Raw genomic sequence first — 16,144 nt, 5'->3', positions numbered from 1 at the left:
TGAATAGGTACCGCTCTGGCGGGAAGGTAAACGGCGTTTCCGTGCGCTGCTCTGGTTTGCCAGAAGCAGTTTAGTCATGCTGGCCACATGACCCGGAAGCTGTATGTCGGCTCCCTCAGCCAGTAAAGCAAGATGAGTGCCGCAACCCCAGAGTCATCAGCGACAACCTGTCAGGGGTCCCTTTATCTTTATGCATTCTAGCTACAGCCTCATTGTTTTCCTTTACTAACGTTACTGTCTTAAAGTATCAGCTTACTCTGTTGTATAGACTTTGTCTAATCTGATCTTGTTATACGACATATTATCCATGCACATCAAAAACAGATGGTGTTTCCATCCGGCTGGAGTTGTGCTAGTGATGGACATTTGTACATCTGAGCGGAATTAAGGAGGAAAAGCTTCCCAAAGAAGGGCATCATGTGTACATATCCTTTTCCATCATCCAGGGAAAGGATTCCAGAGGGTGCCCCATGGCTAAGGGATACAAAGCCCGCCTCCGCTTTACCATAGGCTCCTGATTCTAATCCAGTCACAAGAAAACTACTACCAATTATAGTTTATCTGGTCTCCGTGTGATTGGGGTGGGAGGTAGGATAGAGACAGGAATTCCAAAATAGGATTTGGGTTGCTTTTGTAGCTTTTCACTCTACAAAACAGAACAATTTCATTATAAGGTAACATTCAACCCTAAAAATATAATTTAGAAACTAAAGAACTTGATAATCATGAGCATGGTGGCATTGCCTGGACTTTTGACTCAAGCCTCTCTATCTATCTATCATCTATCTATTTAAATTGATCAACCCCTTGATTGTAAATTTTAAAAAAGCCCTCAAAAAAACAAAAAGGTAAAATAATACATCAAAACATGCAAGAATTTATTATAGTAAAACAGATGAAAATTCCCATCAGCATTTATTCACACCCCTACTTTTGGAAAAGACAAAGAGTTGCTCACTGAGCCTTCCACCCTTAAGTAATGGTGACTTGGAGGATAGTTGCTGATGTGTTTCCTGCAACATAATTATGTCTGGGTGCTCTTGGAATAGGGCAACCTCAGCTCCAACTCTTTCTACTGCTGAGGTCAGGCTTCTAACATGGAATGAGAGGGTTTTTAAGGAGCACTGAGTAGTTGCTGGGAGATCAGCAAATGGTTTTGTGACTTTGATAAAGCCTGGAACAGCCTTCCTGGCTTGCAAACCTGGGCCTTCCTGGAGGCTTTTGTTTAACACTGGACTAACATAATTGGTAACTATAAAAATGTAAAACAGAACCAGCCTTGCCAAACAGGCCACCTTTAATTGCCTTGGGAGCAGAAAACCGCACTTATGCGAAATCATATGGTACCATCAGCCAGCTTCACTGATGTTGAAAGTTGAAGATATTTTATCATATTTTCAGCTTGTTGGTTGCCTCTCACCACCCACTGTCTCTCTCTGTGCTGCGAGGCACCTGCTTGATCTCAGTAGGCAGGAGACCCAAAGGGCAAGTTCTGCCACACAAACCAATTGTGTTCTTACAAGTGCAGTTGTGTGGCCAACTTCACTGATTGAAATGGTTGCTGGGGCACGTGTGGGGTAAGGTGACCTCATAGGGAAACTGGTCACGAGTTCTTAAGGGCTTTATAAAAAAGGTAAAGGTAAAGGGACTCCTGACCATTAGGTCCAGTCGTGACCGACTCTGGGGTTGCGGTGCTCATCTTGCTTTATTGGCCGAGGGAGCCGGCGTACAGCTTCCGGGTCATGTGGCCAGCAGGACTAAGCCGCTTCTGGCGAACCAGAGCAGCACACGGAAACGCCGTTTACCTTCCCGCCGGAGTGCTACCTATTTATCTACTTACACTTTGACGTGCTTTCGAACTGCTAGGTTGGCAGGAGCTGGGACCGAGCAACGGGAGCTCACCCGTCGCAGGGCTTTATACCATACAGTAATAGCAACATCATGAATCCTGGCCCAGTAAAATCACTCTTCCGTTTCTTTGCAAGGCAGCTTGCTGAGTAGCAGAAGAAGTCATATTTTGCCCAGCCAGCATGTGAGCAAAGCAATATTTCTTTTGCTACTATTGATTTTGACACATGATGGATCTTTGGTGCTTGTGGGGGGCGGGGAAGCAAGAGTGCAAAGCACTGATGCACAAAGTGTTAGTCTTTCTTTTCTACTTATATTACTTATATTGGGGAATACTCATTTGCTTCTGTTACCCTTTTCTGGAGGGGGGTGAAAGCTCTGATGGGTTAGCATGCGTCCTTGATTGAGGACACTTTTTATTTTTGATGGACAGGGTTTTGTTTTAATTATTATTATTATTATTATTATTATTATTATTATTATTTATTATTTATACCCCACCCATCTGGCTGGGTTTCCCCAGCCACTCTGGGCGGCTTCCAAGACAATATTAAAATACAGTAATGCATCAAACATTAAAAGCTTCCCTAAACAGGGCTGCCTTCAAATGTCGTCTAAAACTCTGGTAGTTGTTGCTGTCTTTGACATCTGGTGGGAGGGCGTTCCACAGGGCGGGTGCCACTACCGAGAAGGCCCTCTGCCTGGTTCCCTGTAACTTGGCTTCTCGCAGTGAGGGAACCACCAGAAGGCCCTTGGAGCTGGACCTCAGCGTCCGGGCAGAACGATGGGGGTGGAGATGCTCCTTCAGGTATACTGGGCCAAGGCCGTTTAGGGCTTGAAAGGTCAGCACCTTCAAAGGTCAGCACCTGAATTATGGCAAGATGGGGGCGGGGAATGTGCTTTAGCCTCTCCTAAAACCATCTTTCAAATGTATGGTGCTTATTTTATATAAATACAATATTGTGCTGCATATGTGTAAATGCATCATTCTTGTTATTATGTTTTATGCCACTTCTTTTGTGTGGTGTGGTGGTGCCTGCGTTCCTCCTCCTGTTTTTAAAAGAGCAGTGTGTGTTGAGGATAAAGGCCTTTTGGAAATGATGGTGCGGCAGCCATGGATCTTGGAAATCGTAAGGAGGCCTCTCCACCTGAAAAAGACAGGACACAAAGCGTAGCCCAGAGGCCTTTAAATAATCTCTTTTGGAGAAGGGAAGGTACTAAAAAGTGGCTGCATTAAAGGTATCAAATACTTGCAAGATATGTACAGTCTTAAATAGCGGTTCATTGGACCCAGGTTCGCAGGTTTGCTGTGCTCCTGGACTCGGCCCTTAGCATGGATGCCCAAGTCTCTGTGGTAGCCAGGAGTGTATTTGCACAATTAAAACTGGTGTGCCAGCTTCACCAATTCTTTGAGGTGCCTGGCAGAGCCTCCAACATTTCTCAGGTGAAAATAGGGACTGCCTCTTCTACATCAAGAAGCTTCTTCTGCATTTGATCTCACCATATACACCATGGGTAGGCAAACTAAGGCCCGGGGGCCGAATCCGGCCCAATCGCCTTCTAAATACGGCCCACGGACGGTCCGGGAATCAGCTTGTTTTTACATGAGTAGAATGTGTCCTTTTATTTAAAATGCATCTCTGGGTTATTTGTGGGGCATAGCAATTCGTTCTTTTTCTTTCTTACTTCAAAATATAGTTCGGCCCACCCATGGTCTGAGGGACAGTGGACCGGCCCCCTGCTGAAAAAGTTTGATGACCCCTGATATACACATGCACCTGTCACCTTGAGCCAATTACAGCTGTCTGCTGAACCTACCTCACAGGATTGTTGTAAAGCAAAATGTGCAAGGGAAGGGGTCGTGTACCACACCTTCAACAGATAAATGGAATGAAATTAAATTTTAGCTGTAAGCTGCCTCAAGTCCCTGTCAGAGAAGAAGGTGGGATATAATAATAGTAATAGAAATAGAAAGTGTGGGAATGATCAGGAACATACCAGAGAGTAAATCCTATTGAACTCAATGAGACTTAGTTCTAAGTAAAAATGCTTAGGATTGCAGTGTAAGTCTTTACCCAGTTACATGGGAGTAAGCTTCACTGAATACAGTTGGACTTACTTCTGAGTAGTCATGTAAAGGCTCCATTTACAATAAGAAGCATAAACACTCCATTTGTTTCCTTAAAAATGGCTGGCTACTGAAGCATTGCAATTAAAGAATATAAAGAAGAGTGGTTACATTCTGTTTCAAAATTATAGAAAGGGCTTCATATTAGGGTTGCCATATTTCAAAAAGTGATAATCCAGAAAGAAAAGTTGTCGAGCTTTTTTTTTTTTTTTTTTTTTTTTAAGTTTTGGCCAAAGTTTTTGAGTCTTGGGGGGGGGGGCAAAATCTTTTTTTAAAAAAAAATTTTGAGCTATTTTTAAGGAAATTTGCCAGATGTATGGCAACTCTGCTTCATATGCCATCAAACTATAATTATCCACAATTTATAAGTTGCATTTACGTTTGGTGAGTATTTTCGTGCCCCTTTTGTGTTTCTCGAGGGTTTTTTTAGACATTAGCCAAAACAAAAGTTGCTGTCCTAGAAGTTAAGATTGTGCAAATTCAATCCCAAACTGGCATCAGGTGAAGCTGAGAGAACTGGCTGCCCCCCCAGCTTGCCAGGCTACCTTTGGCCCATATATAGCAGTTCCTTACAATCAGATGTGAGCTTGGCTGGACTCAAGCTGACCTTCTTCTTGGTGGGTGTACAGAAACTGGATAGATACCTTCACTGTATGAGCGGTTTGAAGAGGCCTGCATGGACTGCTTAATGAAGGGATATTGCAGAGGCTCAGCTGAGACAGACATTTGGCAGGAGGAACAGTATTAATAATGTCATTGCAGTGAAAGTCAGCTGTTCCCTAGCTACAACGCCAAGCATTACAGACGCCATCCAGAAATATTTCATCCACCTGCCAGGAGTTCAGAGCAACTTGGCAAGCTTCTAATTTTAAACCCAGTGAAATGAAATTGCTCCCTCATTTTATTGTAACAATATACATGCATGTGGAGAACATTAAGGAATGCATGCGCTCTCTCTCTCTCCCAGTGAAATAAGTGCAGGCTGATGTTTTGCAGTCTTTGTGGGTCCAGCCAGCTAGTTTTAGCACCGCTCAAGCAGTGCCCATTTTGGCATCCTGATTTTGAAAAAGCATGCTTGCCACGTGAATCTCTCAAACTGGACAAGAGGATGAGGTTGAACAGATCATTCTGTAACCTTTTGAAATATTCCTTGAGCTATGGCACAAAGTGCCATAAGACAGAATATTGCTTATGTTAACTTGACTAGCAGATGTCCTGCCTTCTCTTTGAGCAGATGAGGGCATCTTATATCTTATTCTACCAATTTATGAAGCTATGAGGATATAAAAATAACTTGGTATAAAGCTGATGAAAGACAGTTGTGGAAACAAGATTTACTTCCTGAATTAAGCAGGTCCATTAATTACAAATGAATGCTGTTTTATTTTCGTAAAATAGAACAAGATGGTGGGGGGAGTGAAATTTGGCTCCCAGGTGGCATGGCTCAGCCCGCAAATGACCACTTAGGAAAAAATATCAGCCGAGTCAAATCTTTAGATAAGCATCCATCTGATTTGTGTGTCTGCGAGAAGTATCTGAAGCCCATTTAAAAGAATGGGAAGGGAAGCAGGCAGCTGTTGCTTCTAGAGCTCAAGCCATGCAGTTTTGAAAAATAAGATATGTGGTGTGTTAAGTATGCGCAACGTGAAATGTTATGCACCTATATACTAATCAATCTTTTAAAAATGTTTTTAAGTTCATTTCTTTTTAAAATGTATTTTTATTTCCAGTTCAGCTTTCTGAGTTGTTGACTGCGTAAATAGATTTTTATAATTTTATTTCATATAAGTATCAAAACATACGAAAGCTTAAAAGATGCACACCCCATATCAATGCCATGTTTCTCGTATATAAAACACATTTACAATAGGCATAATATGACCTCCTGTATGGGGTTTAACCATTCAGCATGGTTATAGCTCAAGTCCAAAGAGTTCCTTATAGAAACAGCATCTGCGCTCCCATGTCACAGACATGTTAAAATGCATTGAGAGATTTCTTGAGCACCATCAGTTTGATTAATAAAAGAGCATCCCACCATTCCCCCAGCTATTATTATTTCAAAGGTAGCTCTATTCAACTCAAGATTTACCCACACTGGAAGAGTGGCAGACGCAATTGATGGATTACATGGAATTGGCCGAGATGACTGCCAGGATCCGAGATTTGGGAGAAGAAGCAATAGAGGAGGATTGGAAAAATTTTAAAGATTATTTACAAAAATTTTATAAGTTATATGAATGTTAAGAATTCGCATGATTAGGGAAATTCAGCTCCAGCAATAAGATTAAGGTATTGGAAACTAAGCTATATTAATGAAAGGACTAATGTTTAAAAGAACATCATATATGTTATTAGGGTAAATTGACAATAAGTATTTTAAATGTAAACCACAAGTATTTGAAAGAACAAAAGAATGTACGAAATAAGGTTATAATTTGCTGAAAAATTTTATTGTAAAGAACGCACAGTGAGGGAGACGTGGGGAAGTCCGGTTGGTTATGGAAAAATGCTTTGAAAAGATGATTTTCTTCTTTTTCTTTTTTTTTTCCTGTTATTTCTTTGTATATCTGACTTTGTATTTCTATTTGGAAAAAAAGCAATAAAAAACATTAAAAAAACAAAAAAAACAAAGGTAGCTCTATTCATATCCAATGATAAGCACAAATCACTCTAGCAACCTCTAGTGTATTTAATACTACAACATGTTTTGTTCTGAAAACTAGGTCCAGTATAAAATTAAGAAGACAGACCATCAGAACCATAGGCACATTGACAATGGTAAAGAAGGATAATGCGCTGATAATCGTTTTCCAAAATGCTTGAGCTGTGTGACATGTCCACTACATGAGGAAATCTGCAGTACTCTGTTTTTGGCATAGTGCCAGCAATGACTATTCTCATCTTTATAGGTAATTTCAGAGGTGTTAAATGGTATTTTTATTGTCATTTTTATGCAGTTCTCTCTCAATCATGAGGTCACAGTAAATTAATTTATAGGTCTGAAAAGGAAAGACCAAGCCTTGTAAGAAATTTTCCTTCTAGATCTTTTTTTCATCTTCGTTTATAATGTGTTACAGCTGTAGTGTTCATGTATACTAATATACAATATATATATATTTAAAAGAACTTTGTGCCTGGCCACAAATTATTTCAAAATCCATCAGATGAAGTTTAGGTAACAATATGTTTTATTCAATAAATCAGAACTTCCAGTATGTTCATGGGGATTGGAGTCTGGATCTCTAAAAACTGGAGCAAGTTGTGAGATTGAGGGTGAAATCCTACTGTGATCACTGTCCCATATGGACAGTAATGTATTAAGTATAACATTTTGAAACTTTTTAAAAGAATTATTTGTGTTTTCCTCTTTGTGCTCCAGAGAATGGAATGTAGAGGAATTTTACAGAAGGGGTGTTCAACATTTTTAGTTCCTGAATCACCTTTGTCTGTTATGCATGCAATTTTGTAGTGGTAAATTAAGAATTTCATGTCCTTCATGATTCACTCTAGGTTTTCTAACTGGCCATATAAATCTGTCATTGCTGAGGAATTAAAATGACAGGTGTCAGCAGTAGCACTTCCCAGCAAGACAAGGCTTTGTCTAGCTTCAACAATTTCTCAACATATTGTTTTGAGTTTGAGGGGTTAGTTGGCCTGATGCCCAAGTCTCTTGAAATTGTTGGAGTCTTGGTTCCGGTGAGGGTTAAAATCTAATGTAGGATTCCACTATTGAATTAGCCAAGCAAGGGTCATGGATACCACCTAAGTATTGTCCTTAGATTGACAAAGGAAGCTGCTCTGTACCAGAGGGCAGGTGAATGGGCTGGTAGTGAAGAAGACAGGCCAGAGTGGTGAGAGCCATGCTTACTTCTGCTGGAATCCAAGTCTGTGACTGTGGGAGAAGCAAGACCTTCTGGGCTGTACGTGTTGTGAGACCATCCATCGTAGGTGCAGGTTGTATATATGTGTAAATCATACATCATAAAGACACCACAGTCTCTGCTGTGCTTCATTCCAAGGAAACTGAACTCTGGGTAAGCACCTGGAACCCCTGGAATCTTGCACCACTCAGAGATTGGGGTAGCGTGCAACAGTATATTTGGACAAAATAGTAAATTCAGCTTTCATTCAAACCCTGCTAAAGTGGAGGAAATTGTTTTTTATTTTAGCATGTTTAAGCACAGGGGCGTCTTACCCATAGAGACTAGTGGCGTGGGGTGCCAGTGCACCATGTTCTGGAGGGTGCCAGGGAAAAGGCGGAGGCTGGACAAGGCACCTCCCGGCATCAGCTCACCACCCTCGCCCGCCTCCGCCATGCCACGCCGAAGCAGCGCTGTGGCCAGAGCCTCCATCTATCGTGGCCACCGTGGCACAAAGCAGCCAGCTGAGCCGGGAGGTGCCGCGACCAGCCTCCGCCTCTTCCCCACTGGAGGAGCCACCCTCCAACAGCACCGTCCTCCCTAAAAAACTCTGGGAAACCGGGGGGGACGGGGGACCAGAGGGAGTTTTTCACCCCGGCGCTGGATATGCTTAAGACGGCCCTAATTAAGCACCTGGTGATCAGGAAGGGGTTTGCATTGAACCTCCTGCTAAAACAAAGGTTCCCCTCTCATTTTTAGTGATGTCAAGTGATTGACAGGTGACCAACCCTGCCCAGCTGTCAAATTTAACCCACAAGGCCAGGCCTGATAATGATCTGACCCACAGAGCCAAAGAGATTCCCCACAAGTGCCACAAATGTTTATCTTGTAGCCAATATTATTTTTAGTAATGCTGTAAATTTTGTCTTTATGTTTAATGCAAATGGTTCTATTGATATAGCAAATATTTTTGGCAATATTGTGTTGTATTGTACTTCTTCTGATAACAAACATTTTTAATATTTAGAAAGAGACATACTGATGGAAATGAATGTGTAGAGACCACATTGAACCAGCATAGAATGAAATATTTAGTTGCATATTTCAGTGTCAATATTTTGGCATACTTTTTTCAGTGTCAATATTTTGGCAATAATTTTATTGACTGGATAAGAAAAATTTTCACATGTAGATGAATGCAGGCCATCAATGCACAGTATTCACTCTGAGTGACACAGTTAGATGCTTCCAAGGTTGCCAAGTCAGGAGAACCCCAGACCCCAAGATGTCAGGGCCCAAACCTGAGTCTATGGGCAGCCCCTAGTGGTGCCATTAAGAATGATGCCTTAAGCATTAGCCACAGTCACGAGAGCATGTCATTCAAATAAAATAAAAAGCAGACCCACATTCCCCCATAACCCTAACCCTTAACCCTGACCCCAACCCTAACACCTTGCCCAAAGCCTAATCCCAAACCTTTACTACCACCCTAGCCATAACCCAAACTTTACCCTAAAAGTAACTGAACCGTACACTTAACCCTCCCCCTCATTCTAAATCAACTTTATTCCTAACCCAATCTTCATCTTAAACAGACACACTCACCCTAATCTTAACCCTAACTCCTATTGCTAGCTTTAGCTCTAGCTCTAGCTCTAGCTCTAGCTCTAACCCTTAAACTAACACCCTAAGCCTAATCCTAAACTCTAATCCTAACCTCTATAACAACCCCCTAACCTAATCCCAACACCTAATATCTAAGATGCACCTAACAAACACATAGCAAATACCTAACCCTAATCCTAGCCTTTTTATCCTGCCTCAGGTCTCTGTGCCTGCTTCCATTGATCCCTGGTTTGGGGTTTGGAGTTGAAACTTTAGGGTTTGCCTGGGCACACCCCCTGCACACACTATGGTGTGTGTGTGTGTGTGTGTGTGTGTGTGTGTGTGTTAAGATAAAAGGATTTGCAGGGAGGAATTCATAGTATCCTGAAGATCTTTTGTCAGCTCCTTGCTGATGGAGATAGCAGTGTGGCATTTGATGATAGCCAAACGTATGTTTGACTGTCAGCTTTCACTTCAAATAAGAAATCAAAACAAAGGGATTAACTTCTTGTTGCTTTGAAAGTTGTTGCTTGCAGGGTGCAAGGACTGCCTTGTGTATTGGAAGTGGCTGAAACTGCAGCCATGATCTTGCCCAAACTAATTACTGCAGTCCAGCAATTATTGGATAAACAATTAAAAGTAATTAGAGATGAGGCTGATAAAATGGTGAATGAAAACAAGACCAGACAAGGGTTACTTCCGGGTTTCATCGCTCGCGCATGCGCAGACGCGCAAAATGATGTCACGCGCATATGCAGAAGCGGCGGATTGTGACCCACACGTGCGCAGATGCAGGTTGCGTTCTGCTCATGTTGCAAACAGGCCTCCGGAACGGATCCTGTTCGCAACCAGAGGTACCACTGTACAATCTAAGCTGGCACCAACAGAGCTAAGAGAGAAAGGGATCTGCTTCCCGTCTGTGGCAAGATGAGGAGAGGAGAAGGTGCCAGACACTGGAGGCCCGATCCCTCCCCAAAAATATAGGGAGGGGGGCAAAAGGGCTCAGCCCCTAGAAGCCACTGCTCCTAACAATATGTAGACATATACTGTACTGCATCAGAGAGATGCCGGATAGACAGAGAATGAAAACTGGTAAAATTGTATACATAGCAGTAAATTTTAATGTGTTTTGTTTTTTTTAAGCAACCATTTGGATAAGAATGTTCAGCACCTACTGCCTCCACTGGGTAGTGAGGTGTTTATTTTTTAAGCTTAAATATTTCTATACTCCAGTATGAAATCCACATTTATTATGAATAGCTTCTAGTATTCCAGTGATGTAATTCACCCACTAGGACCTAAGAGGCTCCAAGCACAACTAGGCCAATATTCTAATTCTTCACTTTAGATTATCAGTAAATTACTAAACACACACTGCATATTCATTTTGATGGCCTCCTGTGCTGTGGGATTAAAAATAGTGCTTTCCCCCCATCCACAGGTGGTCCTTTAAGCAGATTAATGTCATTTGTAATGGAATATCACAATACAATTTGCACATGGAGAGGTGTTTTCGAACCCTCTGAAGTTTGGGACTTTTGCTTTGAGCCTGAACAAATGCCTGACCTTCTCATTTAACAACCAGGGCAGGTGGGCTATCAGACAGATTCTCGGGGGGTGATAGAATCATTCTAACTGTGGGGATTCAAGGACAGGTTATAGCAGACTCACAGGGAGCTGAACAAAGTGAGGCAGGAATGCCAAGCATTTCGACACAGCGCAGTCCAGCAAGGCTGGTGGCAACAGGACTGCTCTAACAAGGTAAGAAGAGCCCTGCTGAAGCAAAGTCAAGGGCTCCCTGTTTCGGTCAGGCGTGGAGCGTGGGAAGGCAGTAACTGCATGGGCCAGAGGTATACAGTCATGGACAGGCTGGAAGTCTGGTACTACACCCAGCAACAGGAACAGAGGTCAAGAGGCAGGAAGCATTGCCATGGATGGGCTGATGGTCTCATGTCAGACTGAAGAAGAGACACAAGGCACAAGGAGAGAGAGGTCCGTCCGCTGGACCTTCCCAGAAAGATGGGGCTTTATAGGGCCTGGGGATCTTCTCTGGTTTGGGAGGTCAGCTGATCATGTTCAGGCTGGGATGTGTGTGTGTCGGGTGACAGCATTTGGACCAGCACAGCATCCTTCACATGTCCTTGCCATGTATAACCAACCCAGAGCACTGGTGTCACAGGAGCTGAGATGCTGAAGATGCTGAAAGCCCTGTTTCAAGAGACAACTTGCTGTAGCATCCCATTTCTAACAGTATATTGTTATTAACATTAGCATTAGCCTCAGAGTGACTTACACTTATAAAATCATCCATGGTACAAAAATTAAAATAAATAAATAAAGGTGTTCCTAATGTAATAACATAAAAAGGGCAAAACCTACACCAGCCTGCTAAAAGCTGAACACCCAACACACACTTGGGTATCATTATATTATGTGATATCATATTTCATTATAATATCTAGTACAGTAGTCAGGCAGACCACTCCAGGATGTTGATAATGTTTCAACGGCTTTGGCTGTTAATTTTAAATATTTTAATTGCTTTTAACTTTTTTATTGATAATTTTAATATTTCTTGTGAATTGCTTACAGGTTTTACCGAAGTCAAGCTAAATATAAATTTTGTTAAATAAATAAAATGAGGGCATGAAGGCAAGAGTCCTTCTCAGTTGTTGGCCTACAACAGGAGGGGAAAATATGTGGCCCTATATTATCTAACGCCACTCCGATCATCACTAACCATTGCCCATTCGTGTGTGTATGTGTGTGTGTATATAAACAAACAAATCATCAATCAATATAACCATTTACATTTCCCTCCCCCCTTTCCCCCCTCCCCTCCCTCTCCCCCCCTGCCCCCCGGACTTCCCTCAGCTCCCGTCTCTGGTTTCTTTGCACATATTGGACACGCAGTGCAAATTAATAATGCAGAGTTGTAAAATTGTACATATCATTGTCTTATCTATCATATATTCAACTAATAAATTTGTGTATGTTTATTCAAAACCTGCCAAGGAGTCCAAATCATTTTGTTGTCTTTTTAGATAATTTGTAAAAAGTTCCCATTCTTCCTTGAAGTCACAATTGTCCTTGTCAAGCAGTTTATATGTCAACTTGGCCAATTACGCATAGCTCATCAGTTTTTCTTGCCACTGCTCTTTTGTTGGGATTTATTCATTCTTCAACCATTGGCCATTTTAGCTGGGGCGAATGGGACTCCACCACACAAAGTGCCACATGTTCCCCATCCCTCATCTATAGCATCTGATATTCAAATGAATGTTTAAACTGAGCATAATTCTGTTTAAGAAACATGGTTAATAATCAGGGATAAATTTGTCATTTGAGAATTTGTGTAGCTTTCTTTTAAACCCAACAAACCGAGTGACCATCACTACATATTGTGGCCAGGAGCTCAAGTTTATACTGTGCTGTGTGCAGAAGTAATTTCTTTTGTCTGTCCTGAACCTCCTGCAATCAATTTCATTGGGTACCCCAAATTCTATTATTCAAAACTTTGCGGTTTCCTACCCGTTTCCTTCTTCTTTGTCAAGGCAGCACTCCTCCTTCTGGAGTGATTTCCCCCACTCATCTTGCTGACAATTTATCCCTATTACTCTATAAATTAGTGTTCGATGATGGTCTGTGCTTGGTGTTCAATAATATGCATTTTTTTTTAGTCTGATGGAAAAGAATGGGGGAAGGGGTTCTTGAAAAAAAGTTGTTTTCATGTGTTCAAAATCCTTATCCTTAATAGAACTTACAGGAGAAAACCTGAAAAGGTGGTCAGTAGACCAGTAAGTTCTTAAATAAAAACCCCTAAAATCAAAGACAGACCCACATCTAAACAGCTTTAATTGCAGCTGCTGTCTAGGAGATTCAACATACACCTTTTTGGGCTGGCTTTTTTAAAAATGCATCTTTGTTTTTGTCTTTCTTTTCAGTTATGTGGCTGCGGTCTCTTGGGTGTGGGAATATGGCTGTCCGTGTCACAAGGAAACTTTGCCACCTTTTCTCCCAGCTTCCCTTCACTGTCAGCAGCAAACCTGGTCATTGCCATTGGTACTATCATCATGGTGACTGGCTTCCTAGGCTGCTTGGGTGCTATCAAGGAAAACAAGTGCCTCCTCCTAAGCGTAAGTGAGATAAACCACGAGTCGGGGTCTGGACTAGGGCTGGGCGATATCAGCTTTTCAACATCGAGGTTTGGCAATACAATGCGATGCTGAAAAGACAAGGTGCATTGGCCTCTGCCCGCGAGGCACCAGGTGAAACTGCCCCAGCTCTCACCTTGGGAACTGAGGTGGCTTCACCCAGGTGCTCATGGGCTGGACAACGCCGCTTGTTCCCCCTCCCCAGCTGAGACAGCCCCAGGGCTCTCCCCGCTCACATGCGGGCAGCAGGAGCATCGGGGCTCCTTAAACTGCTAAGCTGGGGCAAGGGCAGCTGCAAACTCCTCAGTCGAGCAGGTTAAAGATGCAGAGGGAGGAACAAGCTGTAACAGCACCTCCCCAGTACAGCTTGTTTCTCCCTCCGCGTTGCATGAGGAGCCGACCGTGATGTCAGGTTCACTCAGCGGTATATCGCTGGTGTGTTGGGTTGAAATAAGCGACAGACGAATGGCAAGGTGTCATACGGGAGGCATCTCTCGAGCAAGTCTCGGAGAGTCCCTTTTATTGAATATTACAGCATTACCACATATGTGCTTGTTGCTGATTGGATAACACAAGTACAAAGCAAAGGTTGAATATAGGTATTAATCATCGATAGATTAAAGGTTGGGAAAGGGAACACAGAATTGGACAGGCGTGAAACCTCCTTATTAAACTATTAACTAGTGATTGAGTATCAAGACTTAAACTATTACTAATGATTGATTTTGCATGACATGAAAGAACATAACAATCGCGTTCCATAGATGTGGTCAACAATGCATTAAGAACAGGTCAGGGTATAATGTTTTCATGAACTCAATATGAACTGAACATTCTAGGGTGATGAGGGAATGTCTTAGTATTAGAACGGTTTGTGCAGCATGTGCAGAAGAAAAGCTTAGAAGCAAGACTTCCCATCATGCCACAGTCATGTGCAGAAGCAAAGCTTCCCTTCACTGGTGAAACCACCGCCGCTCCTGAGTCGCACTCGCTGGAGGAAGGAACTCTTGACACACCCTCCAACAGACGCTGCTAGCAGAGCGACTCGGGAGCAGTGGCAGTTTCACCAGCGATATACCACTGAGTGAGCCCTTCATTTCGGTCTACTCCTCAAACCAGTCCTGGGCGATATATCGATATATCACCCAGGCCTAGTCTGGACACAACCGTCAAGTAAAGCATGGCTTAGCTCAGCAGCATGGCGGCAGCAGCAGGAGGAGGTGTAAAATGGCCAATCTTCTCTCCAGGAATCTGCATGTTGCCATTCATTTGATTTTGAATTGATTTTAGAATGCTGTGTTACTTTTATTGTTGTTAGCCGCTCTGAGCCCGGCTTCGGCTGGGGAGGACGGGATATAAATAAAATGATGATGATGATGATGATGATGATGATGATGATGTTTGCACTAAGTCATGATCATGCCCTGTAGAAAAGGTGAATGAACTTTGGAATGGTTCATGCATCAATGCAAGCAAATGTACCGTACATTCACAATACACAATGTTTTTGTTTTTTGTGTAATACACACTTTCCCGATAAAATTAAAACAAAAAAGTTCACAAGGTGGTCTGAGAATAACCTTAAGAATTTCCACTTAGTAATTTCAAAGAAAATTAAGAAAATGGTGATACATTTCAATGTTACTTTAATTGCAATATTTAATTATGTTACTAAGTATGTTACTATTTCCCACACTGCCATTTACATAAGGTATATTAAAGCTTCAAGTGATTGTAACATTCTTCCTCCTTTTGCTTCCCCAGTTTTTTATTGTTTTGCTGATCATTCTCCTGGCTGAGCTTATACTACTCATTTTGTTCTTCGTTTATATGGACAAGGTAGGTATTCACAGAGCTCCGTTATCTCAGAAGCTGAGCTACTTTCTTATGAGTATTCCTCCCCCAGCTCCCTCCCCAGAAAATAGACATATCAAAGAAGGTCCTGCAGAAAGGTGACAATCAGCACATTAGAGAACTGCTGCAAGAACCAGGCAGAAGGGAAATTTAGAAGTCTGGCTGGCATCTTGAGTATGCCCCTGACTGCTTGGCTCCTGTGGAAGCCACAATGCTTTGAGGAGCACAAAAGAGATGGAAACTACACTAGGCAACAACCTCCTCCTCCTCCTCCTCCTCCTCCTCCTCCTCCTCCTCTTCTTCTGTTTATCTTGTCCAGGGCAACCTAAAGTGATTTACAGCCAAAACAACAAACAACAACTACCACCCATATATACATTAAAACCAAGAGGATAAAGGAATACATTAAAAACATCCTGCCCACTTCTAAAAGGAAGGTTTTCACATGATGCCTAAAGATATGTAGTGAAGGTGCCAGGCAAATCTCCCTGGGGAGAGCATTCCACAAATGGGGAGCCAGCACAGAAAAGGCCCGTTCTTGTGTTGCCACCCTCTGGACCTCTCGTGGAGGAGGCACATGAAGAAAGGGCTCAGATGATGATCTCAGGGTCTGGGCCAGTTCATATGGGGGAGAGGCAGACCTTGAGGTATTGTGGACCTGAGCTATTTAAGACTTTATAGGTCAACACCAG

The 16,144-nt window shown here is 42.4% G+C and overlaps 1 protein-coding gene across 4 annotated transcripts in view; it reads left to right on the top strand.

The window, feature by feature from the left end:
• TSPAN9 (tetraspanin 9) overlaps positions 1 to 16,144 on the top strand; it is a 125,211-nt gene that overhangs the window by 94,161 nt on the left and 14,906 nt on the right. For all 4 annotated transcript variants that reach the window (XM_081020153.1, XM_081020152.1, XM_081020150.1 and 1 more), the window contains 2 exons: positions 13,389 to 13,580; positions 15,363 to 15,437. In XM_081020153.1, coding sequence (XP_080876279.1) covers positions 13,389 to 13,580; positions 15,363 to 15,437 — 267 coding nt within the window. The remainder of the gene's footprint in view (positions 1 to 13,388; positions 13,581 to 15,362; positions 15,438 to 16,144) is intronic.

This window comes from Podarcis pityusensis, assembly GCF_964106645.2.
Source record: "Podarcis pityusensis genome assembly, chromosome: 9".
Lineage (NCBI taxonomy): Eukaryota > Metazoa > Chordata > Lepidosauria > Squamata > Lacertidae > Podarcis > Podarcis pityusensis.
This window is presented reverse-complemented; position numbering and strand designations above follow the sequence as displayed.